Source organism: Rana temporaria, chromosome 3 (assembly GCF_905171775.1).
Source record: "Rana temporaria chromosome 3, aRanTem1.1, whole genome shotgun sequence".
Lineage (NCBI taxonomy): Eukaryota > Metazoa > Chordata > Amphibia > Anura > Ranidae > Rana > Rana temporaria.
Window position 1 is genome coordinate 203,719,264 of NC_053491.1, and position 18,752 is coordinate 203,738,015.

Sequence of the window (18,752 nt, forward strand, 5' to 3'; positions counted from 1 at the left end):
TTAAATCATTCAGGAGAGGTTGTAAAAACGTCCCGTGTACATTATGCCTTAAGAAAATATATCAAACCGTAATTATTTTTAGAACCCTAGTATGCCTAGCACACACTATCGGAAAATATGACAAATCGCTTTTGCATCGATCATGCGATAATCGGAACTTTAGTACATAGCTTTCGAGAGCCGATCACAACAGTTCATCCAACAGTATCCAAAGGGACAAGCACGAAAAATTCTCGACGATTTTCATCCAAAAAAAAAATTGGTGTACATTGCATCACTTCCCAAGTTGTATTCTGTCGTACATGGATTTTCATAACTTTAGTAACCTTTTTTCGATAGACTAGCACGCAACAAAAACGACGATCATTTGTCTGATAATTTCATTGTGTGTACGAAGCTTAAGATCAACTTTTTATTCACTTATTTTTTCACGGGGAGACAGTAATTTAGTAAATCACTAAGTATGTGATTTCTTTTTAACAGGCGAGAAACTTTTTGATATCGACAGTGGTAGAAACGCTCCACTCCATGCGCCTCCATCACAGCATTATACCATTGTGTTCAACACCTTCGTTATGATGCAGCTTTTTAATGAAATTAATGCCAGGAAGATTCATGGAGAGAGAAATGTGTTTGAAGGAATATTTAACAATATCATATTCTGCAGCATTGTATTAGGTACTTTCATAATACAGGTAAGTGAACCGTGTTTTGGGTTTTAAACTGTAAACAATATGTCTATGTAATATAATTCCAAGTCTACAAGTGCATTTTTATATTTTTTCCTCCCCAATTATGGTAGGCAACCCTGCAAAAATCATTCTTTTGATCAGAGGTTACATGTTTTTTTGTATTTTCCTAAATCCTCCTTTCCTAGCTTACTGTTTTTTATGCCTACGGGAGGAGAATTAGAGATGGAGAGAAGATTTGTAACTATGTTCTTACCTCAGGGATGAACAAATTCCAGGAGCCCAGGTAGCCGCTGTACCTTTAATGCAGCTGATGACCTCATATTTTTATTTTTTCAGTGGAAGTACTGAACCTTATCACCTGACTCTAAGTTTAACATGAGTTTCAAATACATTTTTTTTGCAATACTAGTATGAATGTCGTGCATTTGCTGCACTTCTAAAATGCCTGTGTTTGTTTTGATAAGCATTGCTTTTACCCAATTTGTGTATTTGAAGTATTTTTCGTCTACTATAATGTAGTGACTTAACTATTTTTCTTATCCCTTTTGTAGATCGTAATTGTTCAGTTTGGCGGCAAACCTTTTAGTTGTACGGAATTGACAGTAGATCAGTGGCTTTGGTCCGTTTTTCTGGGTTTGGGAACATTACTTTGGGGCCAGGTAACTTTTTTTATATATATATATATATTTTTTTTTATTCGTTTTTGAGATTTCGAATATTCTGTTGAAGCTAGGCAAAGCCTCCCTACCCAATCTAAAAACCATCTTCTTGCTATCAGTATGCGTTCTCCACAACCATGTTTTGCCTTGCGAATTTTCTTTTACTCTTAGATTGTGCACAGGTTGTAGTTTGTAGTTTTAATATTTGATTCTTTGACTTACAAAAAAAAAAAGCTTTAGAGATAAACGAAAGGTAACTTTTAACCACTTCCATATCGGGCACTTATACACCCTCCTGCCCAGACCAATTTTCAGCTTTCAGCGCTGTTGCACTTTGAATGACAATTGCGCGGTCGTGCTACACTGTACCCAAACTAAATTTTTATAATTTTGTTCCCACAAATAGAGCTTTCTTTTGGTGGTATTTGATCACCTCTGCGGTTTTTATTTTCTGCAAAAAAAAAAAAAAAAATGACCAATTTAGAAAGAAAAAAGTTTTTTTTGTTTCTGTTATAAAACATTGTAAATAAGTAAGTTTTCTCCTTTACTGATGGGCACTGATGGTACTGCACTGATAAGGCGGCACTGATGGGCACCGATGAGGTGGCACTGATGTGGTGGCATTCATGGGCACTGATGATGGGCACGGGTAGGCAGCATGGATGGGCACGGGTAGGCAGCGTGGATGGGCACTTTAATGTGTTGCACTAATGTATGTTGTACTAAAGGATGCCAATCAGTGCCAAACAATGCCTGCCAATCAGTGATGCCCATTGTGGGCACTGATTGGCATCCATTGTGGGCACTGATTGGCATCCCTGGTGGTCTAGGTGGGCATCCCTGGTGGTCCAGTGGGGGGGGGGGCTGCGCTGATAATCGATCAGCGCAGACACCCCCCCCCCTGTCAGAGGAGCAACAGATCGGCTCTCCTCTACTCGCGTCTGACAGACGCGAGAGAGGAAAAGACGATTACCGGATTTTCCTGATCACGTGGTAAAGAGTCTCCGACGGAGACTCTTTAGCTAGATCGGTGTTGCGGGGTGTCTGACACCCTGCAACAATGATCGCCGCGATGCGCGCCCCAATATCCTAAGGACGTCATATGACGTCCAGTCAGGATATTGAAACCACTTTGTTGACGTCAATCTGTCATTGGCGGGCGGCAAGTGGTTAAAAATGCATGTTGTATTAAGTTTTTACATTACGAATGCTTTACGGCTTATTTATTTTTTTGGTGCATTTATTCAGATTATATTACTTTTCAATGTTTGCACATGTGTATACAAGCTTAGAATTTTAGGATTGTTGATGTTTTCCGAAAAAATACTTTAGTATGTGAACTTGGGTAAAGCGGTTTTTGCCAATTGATAAACTTGCCGTTTTCTTAAACATATTTTTGTCTTTAGCTGGTAACCACAATACCAACGAGTCGTTTGAAGTTCCTCAAAGAAGCAGGTCATGGGACACATAAGGATGAAATTCCAGAAGAAGAGCTTGCTGAAGATGCAGAGGAGATTGATCATGCAGAGAGGGAGTTGCGCCGTGGTCAGATCTTATGGTTTAGGGGCCTAAACAGAATTCAGACTCAGGTATGGTCTTGAATAAGGCAAGCACTTTAAATGGGTTAAGGGAATATATTTAAAGTCATAGCTCATTTGTTAGCGCTAACTAAGTTTAGGTGGCTGATTCAGAATGGTGTGCGTGAGCTCTCTACCTTCTTTGTATTTTCCCTAAATACGCTTGAAAGAATCTTAGTTTCTCTTGATCTTCTTTTAAGCTTTCTTCAATTTGCTTTTATTAGCTACTCTATAAAAGTGCCTTTCTCTTTTTTTTGCTTTTTTTTATTTGTTGTAGATGGGATGGTCCTTTCTCTTGTTCTCTCTCTCTCTTGCTGAGCAAGCTGTCACAATCTCTGATTCCTTGCAGATGGATGTAGTGAATGCTTTCCAAAGTGGAAGTTCCATTCAGGGGGCTTTAAGGCGGCAACCCTCCATCGCCAGCCAGCATCATGATGTAACAAATATTTCTACCCCTACACATGTAGTGTTTTCCTCCTCTACCGCTTCTACTACTGTGGGGTGTGAGTGTGTGTTCCTAAGTGCATGAAATTAACACATCCTAATCCACACACCTAACCTTTCTCATTTTCTCCTCAGTAATCTCATTGTTCAGGCTGTTCATAAAGCTTTCCCTTCACAAGGATAATACACCCTGTGTGTTTATTTTTAGAGGGCTAATTGACTGGTTTGATTATTAGCAAATGCAAGCTTAAAGTCTGATATCCTGCACGTTTAATTTATAGATCTTGCTTCATTAGTTATTTTGTTTTATATTGATGTTCTTGTATATATGCAAGGTGGCAGTGTTGGTAAATTTTCGAGTATATGCCTAGTGTTGTGAATATTTGTTTTGGTTGTCTATATCCTTACATCCATGGCACACAGATTGTCCTTTTGTACTTTTATACTTTTATACAGGTCTGTCTTAGGAATTACTTTTTTTGTTGGAATTGTATTGAACCGTGATAGACAACAAATGTATATTGATAAACATTTCTTAACACCATACTAATTGGTTCCACATAAGTTTTTCCTCTTTTAAGGAGTAAGTAGCACAGCATTCCTCCCCTTTGGCGTTGGCAGTCGGACATTTACGTCTGTCATTATGGTGGTAGCTTCCTTTTTAGGCCTGGTTTTCCCCAAAATGGTCCTAGTCTTGTCAGCAGTGCAGAGATTGCAAGTGCAGCAGTGCAGTGAGATCCAAAAAAAACAAGTAAATTAGTAAGCTTCACTTGGAAATGGAATTCCTTGACTATGGGAAAAAATGCAGGGATACCAAATGTACATAATAGCCCATATACTTTCTACAGCTACATAATAAAATCATAGAACAAAGTCTCAGATATAAAGCAATGCTGTCCCATCCTCACTAAATCTGATTTCCTTCTGTCCTACAGCTCACTAGCCATAAAAAGCCCCAATAGTTTTTAGCTCTATATATTATCTGGTAAATCGGTGCCTACAAAAAGTACATCCATGATCATAAATGATGCAAATCAGTTACCAAATTTCGTGCAGATTAATTTCTACAAATACTAGACATTAGAGCTTCACGATTCTGGTCAAAATGAGAATCGCGGTTCTTTTGCTTAGACTAAAAATCACGATTCTTTCAATTCTCAAAAACTGAATGCCATACCCCCCCCCCCCCCCCCCCAAAAAATAAATAAATGAACCTGTAAATTTATCTGAAAATATGAATATATAAAAAACAGACCAGTGATGGGTCTATAATGTTAAAGACCATATAACTCCTATGAAAAAGGCAGAATCAAACTTTAATTCTGCTTTTTTCATAGGAGTTATATGGTCTTTAACATTATAGACCTATCACTGGTTTTGTTTTTTATACATCAGAAGCAGTACCACCGGCAACCACTGGGTGGCGCATGGATACACACTACAGTTGTACAGAACTGTGAGAGAAGCCCAGGCACCCATCCAGCGGCGCAGGCTGCTGACGTCGGTTCCGATATCTGCGCCATTTGCATTCCACGATGGTTACGTGGAACGGGCGGTGAGAAGAAAATCGCGTGTCATCCCAACTGGAGATCGCGTGTGGGGGGGGGGGATGGTGGCTTGAATCGAGATTGCGATCTTATTACGAATAATCGTGCAGCTCTACTAGACATGAACTGATGCCGATACTCTAACCGTTTTCTAAATGCTTCTGTAAAGATAATAGCTTAACTTCGCTTCTGAAAAACACCATTAAGCCAAGGTTCACACTGAGCTGTGGGAATGAAGCCATGCAAGTTCAACCGAACGCGCAGAATTTTACTTCCACATGTCAATCCTGATTTCGGCTGCGATTTCAGACATGTGTGTGGTAGAGCTGTACGATTAATTGTCAAGAATCGTTATTGTAATTGTTTCCCCTTTTGCGATCTTGACAAAGTGTTTCCCCATCTTCCCGATGTTTGGTATGCAGAGAATTTTCTCTCTGCTCTTAGCCATCAGTTAAGTCTAAACATTGTATCAATTTGACTTTTACATCAAATGAATACACTTCTGTATGTAAATTTAAACACTTGACCACTTAAACACTAAACCCTTTTCTGACAGTGGTTTTCAAGTTAAAAATCTTCTTTTTTTTTTTTTTTTTTTACAGAAAACCCCCAAATAAATATATACACACACACGTGTATGTATGTATATGTAATATATATATATACATCTATCCTACAGAATAAAATGGTTGTGGCAATATTTTATGTCGCACTGTATTTGCGTAGCGGTCTATCAAATGCATTTTTTTGGGGAAAAAATTACTTTAATGAATAAAAAAATAAATAAAAAAAAACTAACCAGTAAAGTTAGCCCAATTATTATTATTTTTTATAATGTGAAAGCTTTTACGCCACGAGAATCGTGATCTTAATTTAAGCAAAAAGGGTGATTCTCATTTTAGCCAGAGTCGTGCAGCTCTACTGTGTGGGTTTCTGCACAGATTGCACACCGAAATTGCAAAAAGTAGTACAGAAATTGCTTTTTGATATCTGTGCAACATCACACCAATTAGGCCGGCGCCATTGCTGCTGATTTGACATACGATTTGGCATGTCAAATCGCACCAATGTGAACTAGGGCTTAAGACCCCTTTCACACTGAGCCGCTCATAGCGTCGGCGGTAAAACTCTATCTTTACCTCCGATGCTATGGGCGCATTTCGGCCGCTAGCGGTCGGTTTTACCCCCGCTAGCCGCCAAGAAAGGGTTAAAACCGCCCGCAATGCGCTGCTGCAGCAGCGCATTGCCAGCGGTATAGCCGTGCTGTCCCATTGATTTCAATGGGCAGCAGCAGTGAAGGAGCGGTAAACGCACCACTCCTTCACCGCTCCAAAAAATGCGGCTAGCAGGACTTTTTTTTACCGTCCTGCTAGTGCAACGCTTTAGTGTGAAAGCCCTCGTGTTTAAGGGTGAATCGCAGGTGCTATTTTTAACGCTATAGCGCCTGCAATACACTCCAGTGTGAAAGGGGTCTAAAGGCTGGACATACCCAACACCCATGTAGCTGACTCGCCTGAAAATTTGATATTTTTTTTAATCTTAGAAATATATATATTATAATAAAAAAAAGTATGTATGCAATAAAATACATTACCTTGGTGTGCAGCATCCTTCAGACAATGGTTATATGTACTATAACTATATTTAGAGCACTTAAACATAAGTCAGTGTTATAAGGAGAACATGTGGGTGCTTGCCAGGTGGTAATGCAAAGACCCAGAAAGGATTTATAAAATGCGTTGCATCCTACTTATAAGCAATACAATGTTGACAACATCCATGGACTTTATAGGCACATGAATACAAATGTATAAAATCGAATTTCACCTTTTTTTTATTAGTACACATTTAAAAAAACGCTGAAATTGGTGAACAATGACCATGCATAAAAAGCCCCCTTAGTAGGACATGGTATATACTATTACATATACCCATACCTGCTGGCTTAAGGTCGCATATATTTTCCTGCTATAGATGGCTCGAGACGTTTCATGGAAACCAGTTGGGTGCTGGATGGCTAAAACGTATGAAGAATCGGATGCATCTGGTTTGGAAGAATATGGCAGGGCAAATAAAGGGATCCACCCCTAAATCACGGCCTACAACCAGATAGGGTGCTGTTGTATAAGTATTTTCTAAAGATCTGGGTCAATCTAGGATCAAAATTTGAAGGCTCACTCAATTGGTAAGGGGAGCCAAAAAAGCCCTCAAAACCCAATTCTATAGTTGGGTAATGCTCTCTGGTGGAAATACAGGGCACTTTCTCTACCATTTTCAGTGACCAACTATAAAATTGGATATTGAGGAAGATCTAGGAGCCTTCCCAGTGATGGCTTTGCACAAGACTTATCATGGACCTAATATAATACCGCGACTAATATACCTACCATTAGTAGTTGGGCATATACCGCACTTACCAATTGAGTGAGACTTCAAATTTTGCCCCTGAAATGACCCAGGTCTTTATAAATATTTATACAAGCGGCACACTATCTGGTTGTAGGCTGTGATTTATGGGTGAACTCCTTTATTTGCCCTGCCATATTCTTCCTAACCACAGATGCATCTGATTCTTCAGAAGTTTTAGCTACCCAGCACCCAAAGAATCTCCTGAAGAAGCGGTTTCCACAAAAGGGTCAAGCCATCTATAGCAGAAAAAACTACAGTGAAAAAGTATTCATACCCCTTGAAATGTTCCACATTTTGTCATGTTGCAACCAAAAACATAAATGGATTTTATGTGCTAGACCAACGCAAAGTGGCACATAATTGTGAAGTAGAAGGAATAGGATGGTTTTCCAAACATGTTAGTCTGCAAAAGATTTGAGATTGGGTGGAGGTTCACCTTCCAGCAGGACAACGACCCTAAACATACAGCCAGAGCAACAATGGAATGGTTAAGATCAAAGCACATTCATGTGTTAGTATGGCCCAGTCAAAGTATAGACCTAAATCCAATCCAATCTGTGGCAAGACTTGAAAATTTCTGTTCCGACGCTCTCCATCCAATCTGACAGAGCTTGAGCTACGGTACTTTGCAAAGAAGAATGGGCAAAAATGACACTCTAGATGTGCAAAGCTGGTAGAGACCTCTCCAAATAGACTTCCAGCTGTAATTGCAGCGAAAGGTGGTTCCACAAAGTATTTACTCGGGGGCTGAATACAAATGCACGCCACACTTTTCACATATTCATTTGTAAAAGCCCTTTGAAAACCATTTATAATTTTCCTTCCACTTCACAATTATGTGCCACTTTGTGTTGGTCTATCACATAAAATCCCAATAAACAAACATTTAAGTTTTTGGTTGTAGCATGACAAAATGTAAAATATTGCAAGGGGTATGAATACTTTATTCAAGGTACTGTATATGCTACCTTAAAGCGGTCCTCCACCCTAAAGTGGAGTCCCGCTGATCGGAACCCTCCCCCCCTCCGGTGTCACATTTGACACCTTTCAGGGGGGAGGGGGGTGCAGACACCTGTCTAAAGACAGGTATTTGCACCCACTTCCGGCCACACGCTACGGGCGAAAGACGGGCATTCCGTCACATCCCGTCTGTCGCCCGTTGTGTGCTGGGAACACTCGGCTCCCAGCACACAGCGTGTGAGCCAATCGGCGGGCGCAGCGCGACTCGCGCATGCGCCGTAGGGAACCGGGCAGTGAAGCCGCAGCGCTTCACTTCCTGGTTCCCTCACCGTGGATGGAGGGGGGAGCAGCAGGGTGACGAGCGATCGGCTCATCCTCTGCTGCGATCACCGCTGGACTCCAGGACAGGTAAGTGTCCTTATATTAAAAGTCAGCAGCTGCAGTATTTGTAGCTGCTAGCTTTTAATATATTGTTTTAGTGGCACATCCGCTTTAAGGCTACTTTCACACTGGGGCGGATGGGCATTAGCGGTAAAGCGCTGCTAATTTTAGTGGCACCTTACAGCTGTTATAGCGGTGCTTTTCGCCTGCTAGTGGGGGCGCTTTTAACCCCCGCTAGCAGCCAAGGAAAGGGTTTAAAGGGCCGCTGCCGAAGCACTTTGCAGGCGATTTGGCAGCAGTGTCCATTGTTCTCAATGGCAGGTGCGGTTTAGGAGTGCTGTATAACGCTGCTCCTGCACTGCCCCAAAGATGCTGCTTGCAGGACTTTTTTTCCCCATCCTGTTTTCACACTGAGGCTGCAGAAAAAGCAGTTTACAGATGTTTTCCAGGCGCTATTTTTAGCGCCAAGACGCCTGTAAAACGCCTCAGTGTGAAAGTAGCCTTAGTCAGCAGGCATGGAAATATGTAATAGTGTATATAACACATCCTACTAATGGTGCTATTTATGCATTGTCATTGTTCACAGGTGTCAAGATTTTTAAATGTGTACTAATAAAGGTGGAATAAATTTTATATACCGTATTTGTATTTTTGTGCCTATAGTCCATGGATTTTGTTATTTTTTGCTCACTTAGTGCGGGAAAAATATTTGACCCCCCTGCTGATTTTGTACGTTTGCGCACTGACAAAGAAATGATCAGTCTAATTTTAACGGTAGGTTTATTTTAACAGTGAGACAGAATAACAATCTATTTAAAAAGTTATAAATTGATTTTGCATTTTAATGAGTGAAATAAGTAATTGACCCCTCACAAAACATGACTTGCAGAAAGTTTTTTAGCTTCATGCATAAAATGCATTAACTGATTCCCGGCTGCCGCACTCTGATATACGTCGTCAGAATGGCACGAGCAGGCAAATAAGCGTACCTGTATGTTCCTTTGAATTTTCCGCCCAGTGGCAGTGCGCCTCGGGTGTGCCCGTGGGTGCCGGCCCGCAATAGTGAAACCGAGAGGCAGAACGGAGAGATGTAAACAAGGCATTTCTCTGTTCTGCCTAGTGACACGACAGGGATCTACTGCTCCCTGTCATCGGGAGCAGTACCCATTGTCATGTCAGTTGTAGCCCACCCCCCCTCCTACAGTTAGAATCACTCCCTATGACACACTTAACCCCTTGATCGCCCCCTAGTATTTAACCCCTTCCCTGCCAGTGTCATTTATACAATAATTGGTGCATTTTTATAGGGGGGGCGGCATCAATTTTGTTTTGGTACAATGTCGCATGGCGGCGCAATTGTTGGCTAAAACTACGCAGTGCCAAATCCCAAAAATGCTATGTTCAGGAAGGGGGTAAATTCTTCCAGGGCTGAGGTGGTTAAGGTTAACTTGCTGCCTTTTTAGAACCAATTTAGGTTGGTTATGATATTTTAGTTTCAAGTAGACAGAGTTTAGTCATCTGCCACTGTAGCTATGAAAGGGCCCCAGGAGTTGTGAAGCACTTGAAATCATGGAGAGAATTTTACCATAAAAGTCCCTGAGTGTTCCAAGACACCATGAATCAGGAAAGTATTGACAGCGCTTCACTTTTTCTACACTTTGTTGCAGCTTTATTCCAAAATGGATTAAATCCATTATTTTCCATAGAATTCTACAAACAATACCCCATAATGACACCGTGAAAGAAGTTTGTTTTAAATCTTTGCAAATGTATTACAAATGAAAAACTCAAATGCTATGTACATAAGTATTCGCAGTCTTTGCTCAATACTTTTGCAGCATCTTTGGCACAAATTACAGCCTCAAGTCTTTTTGAGTATGATGCTACAAGACTGGCACACCTATTTTTGGGCAGTTTCTCCCATTCTTCTTTGCAGGACCTCTCAAGCTCCATCAGGTTGGATGGGTAGTGTCGGTGCACAGCCGTTTTTTAGATCTCTTCAGAGATGTTCAATCGGGTTCAAATCTGGTCTCTGGCTGGGCCACTCAAGGCCATTCACAGTGTTGTCCTGTAGCCACTCCTTTGTTATCTTGGCTGTGTGCTTAGGGTGGTTGTCCTGTTGGAAGATGAACCTTCGCCCCAGTCACTCTGGAGCAGGTTTTCTTCAAGAAAGTCTCTGTACATTGCTACATTCATCTTCCCCTTCGATCCTGACTAGTCTTCCAGTTTCTGCTGCTGAAAAACATCCCCACAGCATGATGCTGCCACTACCATAATTTACTGTAGGGATCTACAGTAATGGCCAGGTAATGAGCAGTGCCTGGTTTTCTCCAGATATGCTTGCCATTCAGGCCAAAGAGTTCAATCTTTGTTTTATCGGACCAGAGAATTTTGTTTCTCATGGTCTTAGAGTCCTTCAGGTGCCTTTTGGCAAACTCCAGGCAGGCTGTCATTTGCCTTTTACTGAGGAGTGGCTTCCATCTTGCTACTCTACCATACAGGCCTGATTGATGGTGTACTACAGAGATGGTGGTTCTTTCTCCTCTCTCCAGAGAAACACTGGAGCTCTGTCAGGGTGACCATCAGGTTCTTAGTCACCTCCCTGACTAAGGCCCTTCTCCCCCGATCGCTCGCTTTGGACAGACGACCCGCTCTAGGAAGAGTCCTGGTGGTTCCAAACTTCCATTTTACGGATGATGGAGGCCACTGTTCTCAGTGGAAATGTTTCTGTACCCTTCCCCCTGATCTGTGCCTCGATACAATCCTGTCTCGGAGGTCTACAGACAATTCCTTGTACTCCATGGCTTGGTTTGTGCATTGCTAACTGTGAGACCTTCTATAGACAGGTGTGTGCCTTTCCAAATCCTATCCAATAAACTGAATTTTCCACAGGTGTACTCCAATTTGTAGAAACTTTTCAAGGATGATTAGTGGAAATGGGATGCACCTGAGCTCAATTTTGTCAACTTTGTCCTGCAAAGGCTGTAAATACTTCTGTACATGTGATTTTTGTTTCGCCTCGCCTCTCCTTTCCCCCTCCCTTCCAGTCAGAGCTCTACTCACTGAGTTCTGCAGAGTGTAACCGTGTTTTTGCACTTTTGGCTTAAAGCGGAGTTCTGCCGTTTTTTGTTTTTTTTTCCGCAGCTACAAATACGGCAACTGCTGACTTTTAAAATAAGGACACTTGCCTATCCAGGGCGCCCATGATGTTGGCACCCAAAGCCGATCAATCCCTCGGCACTCGAGTGCTGCCACCGCCATCTTCGGTAAGGGAATCAGGACGTTAAGCCTTGTGGCTTCACTTCCTGGTTCCTTACTGCGCATGTGTGACTCGCGCTGCGCGATCCCACTGGTCCCTGCTGTCTTCTGGGACCCGTGTGTCTCCCAGAAGACAGCAGGGGGCAGAAGTGGTGTAGATACCCACGGCTGGCTCTGGTATCTATGCACAGAAGTGGGAGAAAAATGCCTGTATTGGACAGGTATCTGCTGGGTGTTGCTCTGCTTTAATACAGATGTTTTTGTGCAGACTGCCTCTGTGACTAAATTTTTTTTCAAAATCCTGTGTGGAGAAATTTTCTGTTAAGGCCCAACTTCAGACAAAACATTTTTGTTCTAGATAAAGTGGGAAAGGGTTTGAACCACTGCCAGCTTTTATTGTCCCCATTTTGATTACTGTGGTGACAGGTTCATATTGATCGGAATGAGCTTTATAGAGATAGAAATTTGTTTTCCATGAAGATCAAGACACAAACAAACATTAGAGGGTAAGGGTTTTTAACTACTGTGGTTTTTACTACAATCTTTTGAAATTTTCTCAAAGGGCTTATTTTATGCTATGTACACATTTATGTAAGCAAATTTCTAACGATTTTAAACTTTTTTTTGGCTGCTCCATATGCTGCTTAATTAGTATCTTGACCATCTAGCATATATGGGCATCTTCTTTAGCGGAACGTAAAATGCTTTAGAAATGATAGAACTGGTAATGATTTTTTTAGGGAATCAATCAGTTTTGTAAAGTTGGCTAGTGTAAAGAGCATCTAATAAAATGTATAATCTGGCAAAACAAGGTGATTTGCCACCTTTTTTTGTGTTTTCCTCTCCCAAACCCCCCCTTCTGGGAGGGGAGGAGAGTGGATATTTTCTTTAATGCTCTTTACGGGGATAGTGGCGGTTTAATTTTTGGTTATTTTTTTTTTACTTCATCCACATTTATCAATTGTAAAATAACTTTATTGAACCATTGGCAATGGACAGTAAGACATTTAGACTGCCAATCTATGTATACGGTACATCATACTGTATATTTAAAGCTCTGTGTGGCAGAAAAAGCCAAATAGTTCCAAGTTTTTGCTATACACTATACAGTGTATAAATGCATATGTAAGCTTGCATGAGGTTTAAAGTAACCTACAGTGTTGAGTTGCTGATCCTGTCAGGCTTGACAAAAAAGACCTCTGTAAAACATTGCATATTGCTTAACATGGAGATAGTCTCTGTGCTGCACTGCCAATTTGTGCAGTATAATGGGCGTAGTGTAAAAAGCTAAGAATACAAACTGTCCATTTGGTGTTGTCTGGTAGAGCAACAGTTTGTACTGCTAATGGTATCTAAACAGATTCCCACATACTGCTATGGTTTTCTATGTGAAAAAGGGGAAAACATTTTTTTTCTTTTCAACACTTTAGATCATGTAGTCTAATGTCACTTGTAGTGCTCATGAGTTATGCTTCCATTTTTTTTATTTATTTTTTATTTTGCTTTGGTTGTTTCTAGTTATACAAATCATAAGCAGATTTTCAATGATTTGGTATATACTCGAATATTTACACTCGTGAGACCTATTACACAGTTTGTGAGTGTGTGTGTTTGCTTTACTGCATGACTTTCTGCAGCTCCAAGTTCATTGTGCCATTCAGCTTACATAATGCTTGGCTTCATAGTTGGTATCCTAATTCCTGGCATGAGAATTGGTTTACCTGTTGTGCCAATATTTTTAATTTTTTTTTTCCTGAATTTATTTCTAAAAAGCATCCAAACGTTTTTAGCACTTTTTGGCACTGATTTTTATTTTTTAATATAGTGTTTGTCACTGAATGCAGTATGAAAGTAATGACTTTATATTCGCCACCACAAAAAAATACATCAGTGTTTTTTTTTTATATTGACTAAAAATGTGTTTATTTTTACAGTGTGTTGCAAGTCCACTGCATTTTGCACAGTTTTGACTCATTGTTGTAGTATTTGTGAATTCAATATCACATACAAACCATATCCAGACCCCTTTTTTATTCATATGCTTATTAAAAAAAAATTCTTTTTTTCTTTCCCTTTGCTCTGTGACTTTGACAGATTCGAGTGGTGAATGCATTTCGTAGTTCTCTGTATGAAGGATTGGAAAAGCCTGAATCACGAAGCTCTATCCACAATTTCATGACACACCCAGAGTTTAGAATAGAAGACGACTCCGAGCCTCATATTCCGCTCATTGATGACACAGATGCTGAAGATGATGCTCCCACAAAACGTCACTCTACTCCACCTCCCTCTCCCAATCAAAATAATAATGCTGTTGATAGTGGAATACATCTTACTATAGAACCGAACAAGTCAGCTACCTCTTCATCCCCAGGCAGTCCACTACATAGTCTGGAGACTTCACTCTGATTGTAAGACGAATGTCAACATTCTAGCTGATTTGAAAAGAAAACTGGGTCCTTTACACACAATGCAGCGGGCAGAAGAGTGCCTGCTCCTTGGACTTCAAATGAAGACTCACTTGTATGAATGTAGATTTATTTTTTTAAAAAATGCTTTCTGCCAGACTGAGGGTGCTTTTCTTGGGAAGGAAAAGGGATGGGATAATTGGGATGAACTCTTTGACAAGATGCTTCGTAACCCAGCAAAAGCAACCTGCAGAGCATCAGTTACACTAAACGGTGATTGGCCTGGACAGTATGTTAGAAACATTCTAGTTTATATTGATCCACATTATTATTTTTTGGGGGGCCCGGGGTTGTTCATTTGATTATTTATGTTATAAATGATACAGATCTGTTTACAAGGTTTATAGATATTTTTTTCCTGTTCATAGAAGGGAAGTTTCCTTATTTGCAATGAAAGCGATAATGTCCATTTAAACACTGCTGTATTTTCAAGAAAAAAGGGGTGTTTCTATTGAAATTGTTTGAAAAAAAACTTTGCCTGCAATTTACTCAATATGGTAGATAAATGAACTAATAGCCAAATATAAAACAAAAAAACACTAATGCTTCAGACAAGATAAGAGCAGCAGTGTTATAATGAAAAAGATGGCCTCTATCCTTAGTTTCTTTAATAAAAAAAAAAAAAAAAAAGTAAAAATAAAAAAAAAAAGAAGAAAAAGAACTTGCATTTACTACTTAATGGTTTTCAAATGATTTTTTTTTTTTTATGTTCAAGAAATGGGAAAAAAAATACTTTTTTGTTCCAAAGCTCAACAGAAGTTTGTGAAATGCAGGACATCATGTGTGGCGGATCTTGCTTGAAACCTTTTTGCTATCTCCGTCAAAATATATAAAATCAAAATACATCAAAACTTTAGTCTTCTTAATTTTCTATATATATATATTTTTTTTTTGTTTGTCTAACCATGTTAGTTTTAGATCTGTCTTGGTGAACTGTGAGTGGAACCGTGTTGATTTTCTAATAAATCTTTAGATGACCTTCATGCAGCATGAGGGCCTGTTGGCATTTTGGAAAAAAAACCACAAAGATACTACTAGAAAGTAGTACAGTCATACATGTTTTCCTTTTTTGTTTTTGGAACTTGTTTGTAAACACAATAAACATGCCCTTTTACTAAATACAAATGCAGCAATGTTTTCTTACCTATGTTGCCACTGTGCATTTTCAGTGGTTGTACATGTTTCAAGATAACGCCAATAATGTGTTTTTGAAATATGTATATAATTGGTAGTAGCTGAATTCAGCCATATGGCTGACTGCTCTACCATGTAGTCGTTTAAAAAAAATAAAAGTTGAAATGAATTAAGGGCTTGTCCGCTTAATATAAGTTTATCTTTGAGTAGATGTTGATGGGCTAAATTCATTTTTCTTTCATCTTTTTTTAATGTTTAAGGATAGAAACATACACCTGGAGCTCTTGCTCTTTTCCCCTTACATCAGCATGCACCATACATTGTTTTAGTGTTTTGTTGCATTCCCTGTGTGGGAATTGAGACCTGCTTTTGAGGGCAGTGAACAAACCTAGTCTTCTGTGAGCAGGGCCACTTCCTCCATATTCTTCAGTAGATAGCCAAAGAATTTGACAAACCTCAAAATATTTTTTTTTGGTTCCGTATGAATGTGCTAGTGTAATCTATTGGTGTTGTCTTTTAAGGGTATAACAGTTTTCTGTGTTTTGATTCATAATCTAAACCCACAACATTATTGTAATTAATTGGCTTTGCATTACCCGCTGTACCATTGTATTCTGACATTAGGGGAATCTCCAGAACACACTAATCAGTGCCTGCGGCCCATTGGCTTTGATTGAAAAAAGTTGTCCCTTTTGACAGAAGTCGACCCATAGATTGACTTCTGTCGAACAGGAGGTGCCACGCAGAGAGCAAAATCTGTCTGGTCCCTGCTGAACCAGCCACATTTTTAATTGTGTGTACCCACCTTAAGCCAGTCATTTGATTATACCTCAAGGCTACTGCTCCAATCAGACTGACGGATTCCCTCTTTGTCCCATTTTTCTGGACCTCGTAAATGACACCTGCTTAAGGTCCACCATTGCACAATGCATATGGAATCTGGTTGCAATAACCTACATTCTCAAAGAAATCTCCTCACACGCTTCTACGTGCCCATTCCACCAAATCGGTGGGTGTTTAATGGGCATTTCGGCACCAAACCTTAGTAGCACAGTTGTGTAAGGCCATCATCTCATCTTCTGTTCATGCTTTTTTCAAAGTTTTACCAGTTGGACTTCCAATCTTCTGCTACTTCAGCTTTTGGCTGTTTGATCCTGCTCTCTGAAGTTGGGTATTTTGACCCTTGTTGGGCATCTTGGCACAATTGTGTATGCCTCCTTGTTGCCCACCCTTCTTAATCATTGCTTGGTGTAAGAATATTCTGCCTGTGTCATGTACTGTACAATTAAGATGGGAATTGACTTCCCTGTAAATTCTATATCTTTGAGTACTGTACAGGGCACAAGTCACCTTCCATTCCATTCCTTGGTTACTCTTCACTGCTTGCAACAAAACCTGAGGATTTGTGGACTGGGATAGGGTTATAGGGGGGGTGCCCATGGGGCATGTCCACTAAAGTTTTGCCAGTATCCAGTCACATGAAGGTACATGCCTATACCCCATGGTGTATGAATATTCTGCCTGTGTCCTCTATTGTACTCGGATGTGGAAATTACAGGTAAGCCAAAATTCCTCTTTTGTGTTTTTATAGTTCTTTTAGGCACTCCACTTTTACGTAGAACTTTTTTCCCCCCTGTAATCTCAGTAAAATGGCTAGAAAAAAAATTGTGCTTGTATGCATACCTTCCCTGTAGTAGTATCAGAAACCCACCATCTTGCAAAAACCTTTGTTAATGGTGGTGCCTTTGTTAGGTTATTTCCCTTACAGAAGTAATCTGCAGCATCTACTTTCATGTTTTGCGTGTATACAGTATATATTATATAGAATGTTTTCTCCCCCCACATTACTTTGCCCATGCAATCCCCTTATACTCATCTTGCTTGTGCTCCCTCAGTTGCAGCTGTTGACACTACCTGGTGCTTCCAGGAATTGGGGAGCATGTGACCTGCTCCCCCGTACAATGTGCTTGGGCCTAGCATCCAGTTTCTAGGCCCTAGCACTGTCACATGACCAGAGAATTGACGTCCACACTCACCCCCCCCCCTTTTTAACCACCCCACCGATTTTAGTGCAGGCTGCAATTTAAGAGGGGAAGTCAGGCAAGGTGAATATACATAGGGGGGGTCAGGGAGGAGGGGTGGGGAGGGTCCCTTTGCAGAGACCCTGACACTTTGCCTTGCATGAACAAGTTGACAATGTCTCAAGATATTTTTTGGTATGTGTGCATTTTATTCAAGGACAGATGTATACAAAACTATAGTTGCTCAAAAGTCATTTAAATTATGGCTGGCACAAAAAAAAGCACCAGAGTTGAAAAACCATACCCTATGTATTCCTGATTGTAAAGCTAATTTTATGAAAAATTCCAGAAAAACTTTACTGCACAGTTTCTACATTTTCATAGGAAGATATTTACTAAGGTGTAAAAAAGAAACCAGAACAGAAGTGATATTGTTACCCAATGACCAAACACATTTGTATTTTTCTTTTCTGTGAAAATCAAGCCTAGAATCTTATTTCTAATGATTTTTTTATAAATGGGGCTCATTTATTCCATTTCAGGTTTGAATCTTGCTGGGATGAATGGGAAAAGATAGTGGCGTTTAAACCAAGCTGGTCTTTACAGCTTTACTGCCTCAGCCTTTATTAATTTACCACACACAATTATAAACTGCTATGGGTAGGCTTTTTGCTAATACAATTAGTGCAGCATATGTTAAAATAACAGGATTTGAGTTTACAGAAAATCCACATGTTGGGTAAGTATGCATCTGTTGTAGGTAGTGTTACTGATGCTTATCAGAATTTGCGCTGAGTATGGTAAAGACAAAGACTGATAACATCACAAGTTCATTTAGAGTAATGTTCATACATAGTTGTAAATGAATGAAGCTATTGCGAGTCATTGTCATGACCAAACACTGGTAAAAATTCACATTGCAGCAGCTATAAAGTGTTTTTAAACTTTGTGTAATATATTGTGTAATATCTATAATAAAGGATTACACTTTGAAATACTTTTAAATTTTATTTTGTGAGAATTGGTGAGAGGTTTGATCTTCATTTTCAGGGATTTGGCCATATATTCTGTTTGACATTTAATAGGGGGTATGACCTCAACTTGTAGGGACACATTTATTATTTGGATTCTAGTAGAATGTAATTTTAGACCTCTTCCATGTAACTTAACCTCTTGGCGCCGGCCACACGCAAATATGCGGC

General features: G+C 40.0%; 1 protein-coding gene across 4 annotated transcripts in view; it reads left to right on the forward strand.

The window, feature by feature from the left end:
- ATP2B1 (ATPase plasma membrane Ca2+ transporting 1) overlaps positions 1–18,545 on the forward strand; it is a 236,509-nt gene extending 217,964 nt beyond the window's left edge. Inside the window, exons 18-22 of one of the 4 annotated variants that reach the window (XM_040344148.1) lie at positions 484–695; positions 1,244–1,351; positions 2,758–2,940; positions 3,206–3,364; positions 14,022–18,545. In XM_040344148.1, the coding sequence (XP_040200082.1) occupies positions 484–695; positions 1,244–1,351; positions 2,758–2,940; positions 3,206–3,364; positions 14,022–14,336 (977 nt within the window). In that variant the 3' untranslated portion in view covers positions 14,337–18,545. Of the gene's footprint in view, positions 1–483; positions 696–1,243; positions 1,352–2,757; positions 2,941–3,205; positions 3,392–14,021 lie in introns of all 4 variants that reach the window. The other 3 variants (XM_040344149.1, XM_040344150.1, XM_040344151.1) reach the window with 3 other exon arrangements.
- The last annotated feature ends 207 nt before the right edge of the window (positions 18,546–18,752 follow it).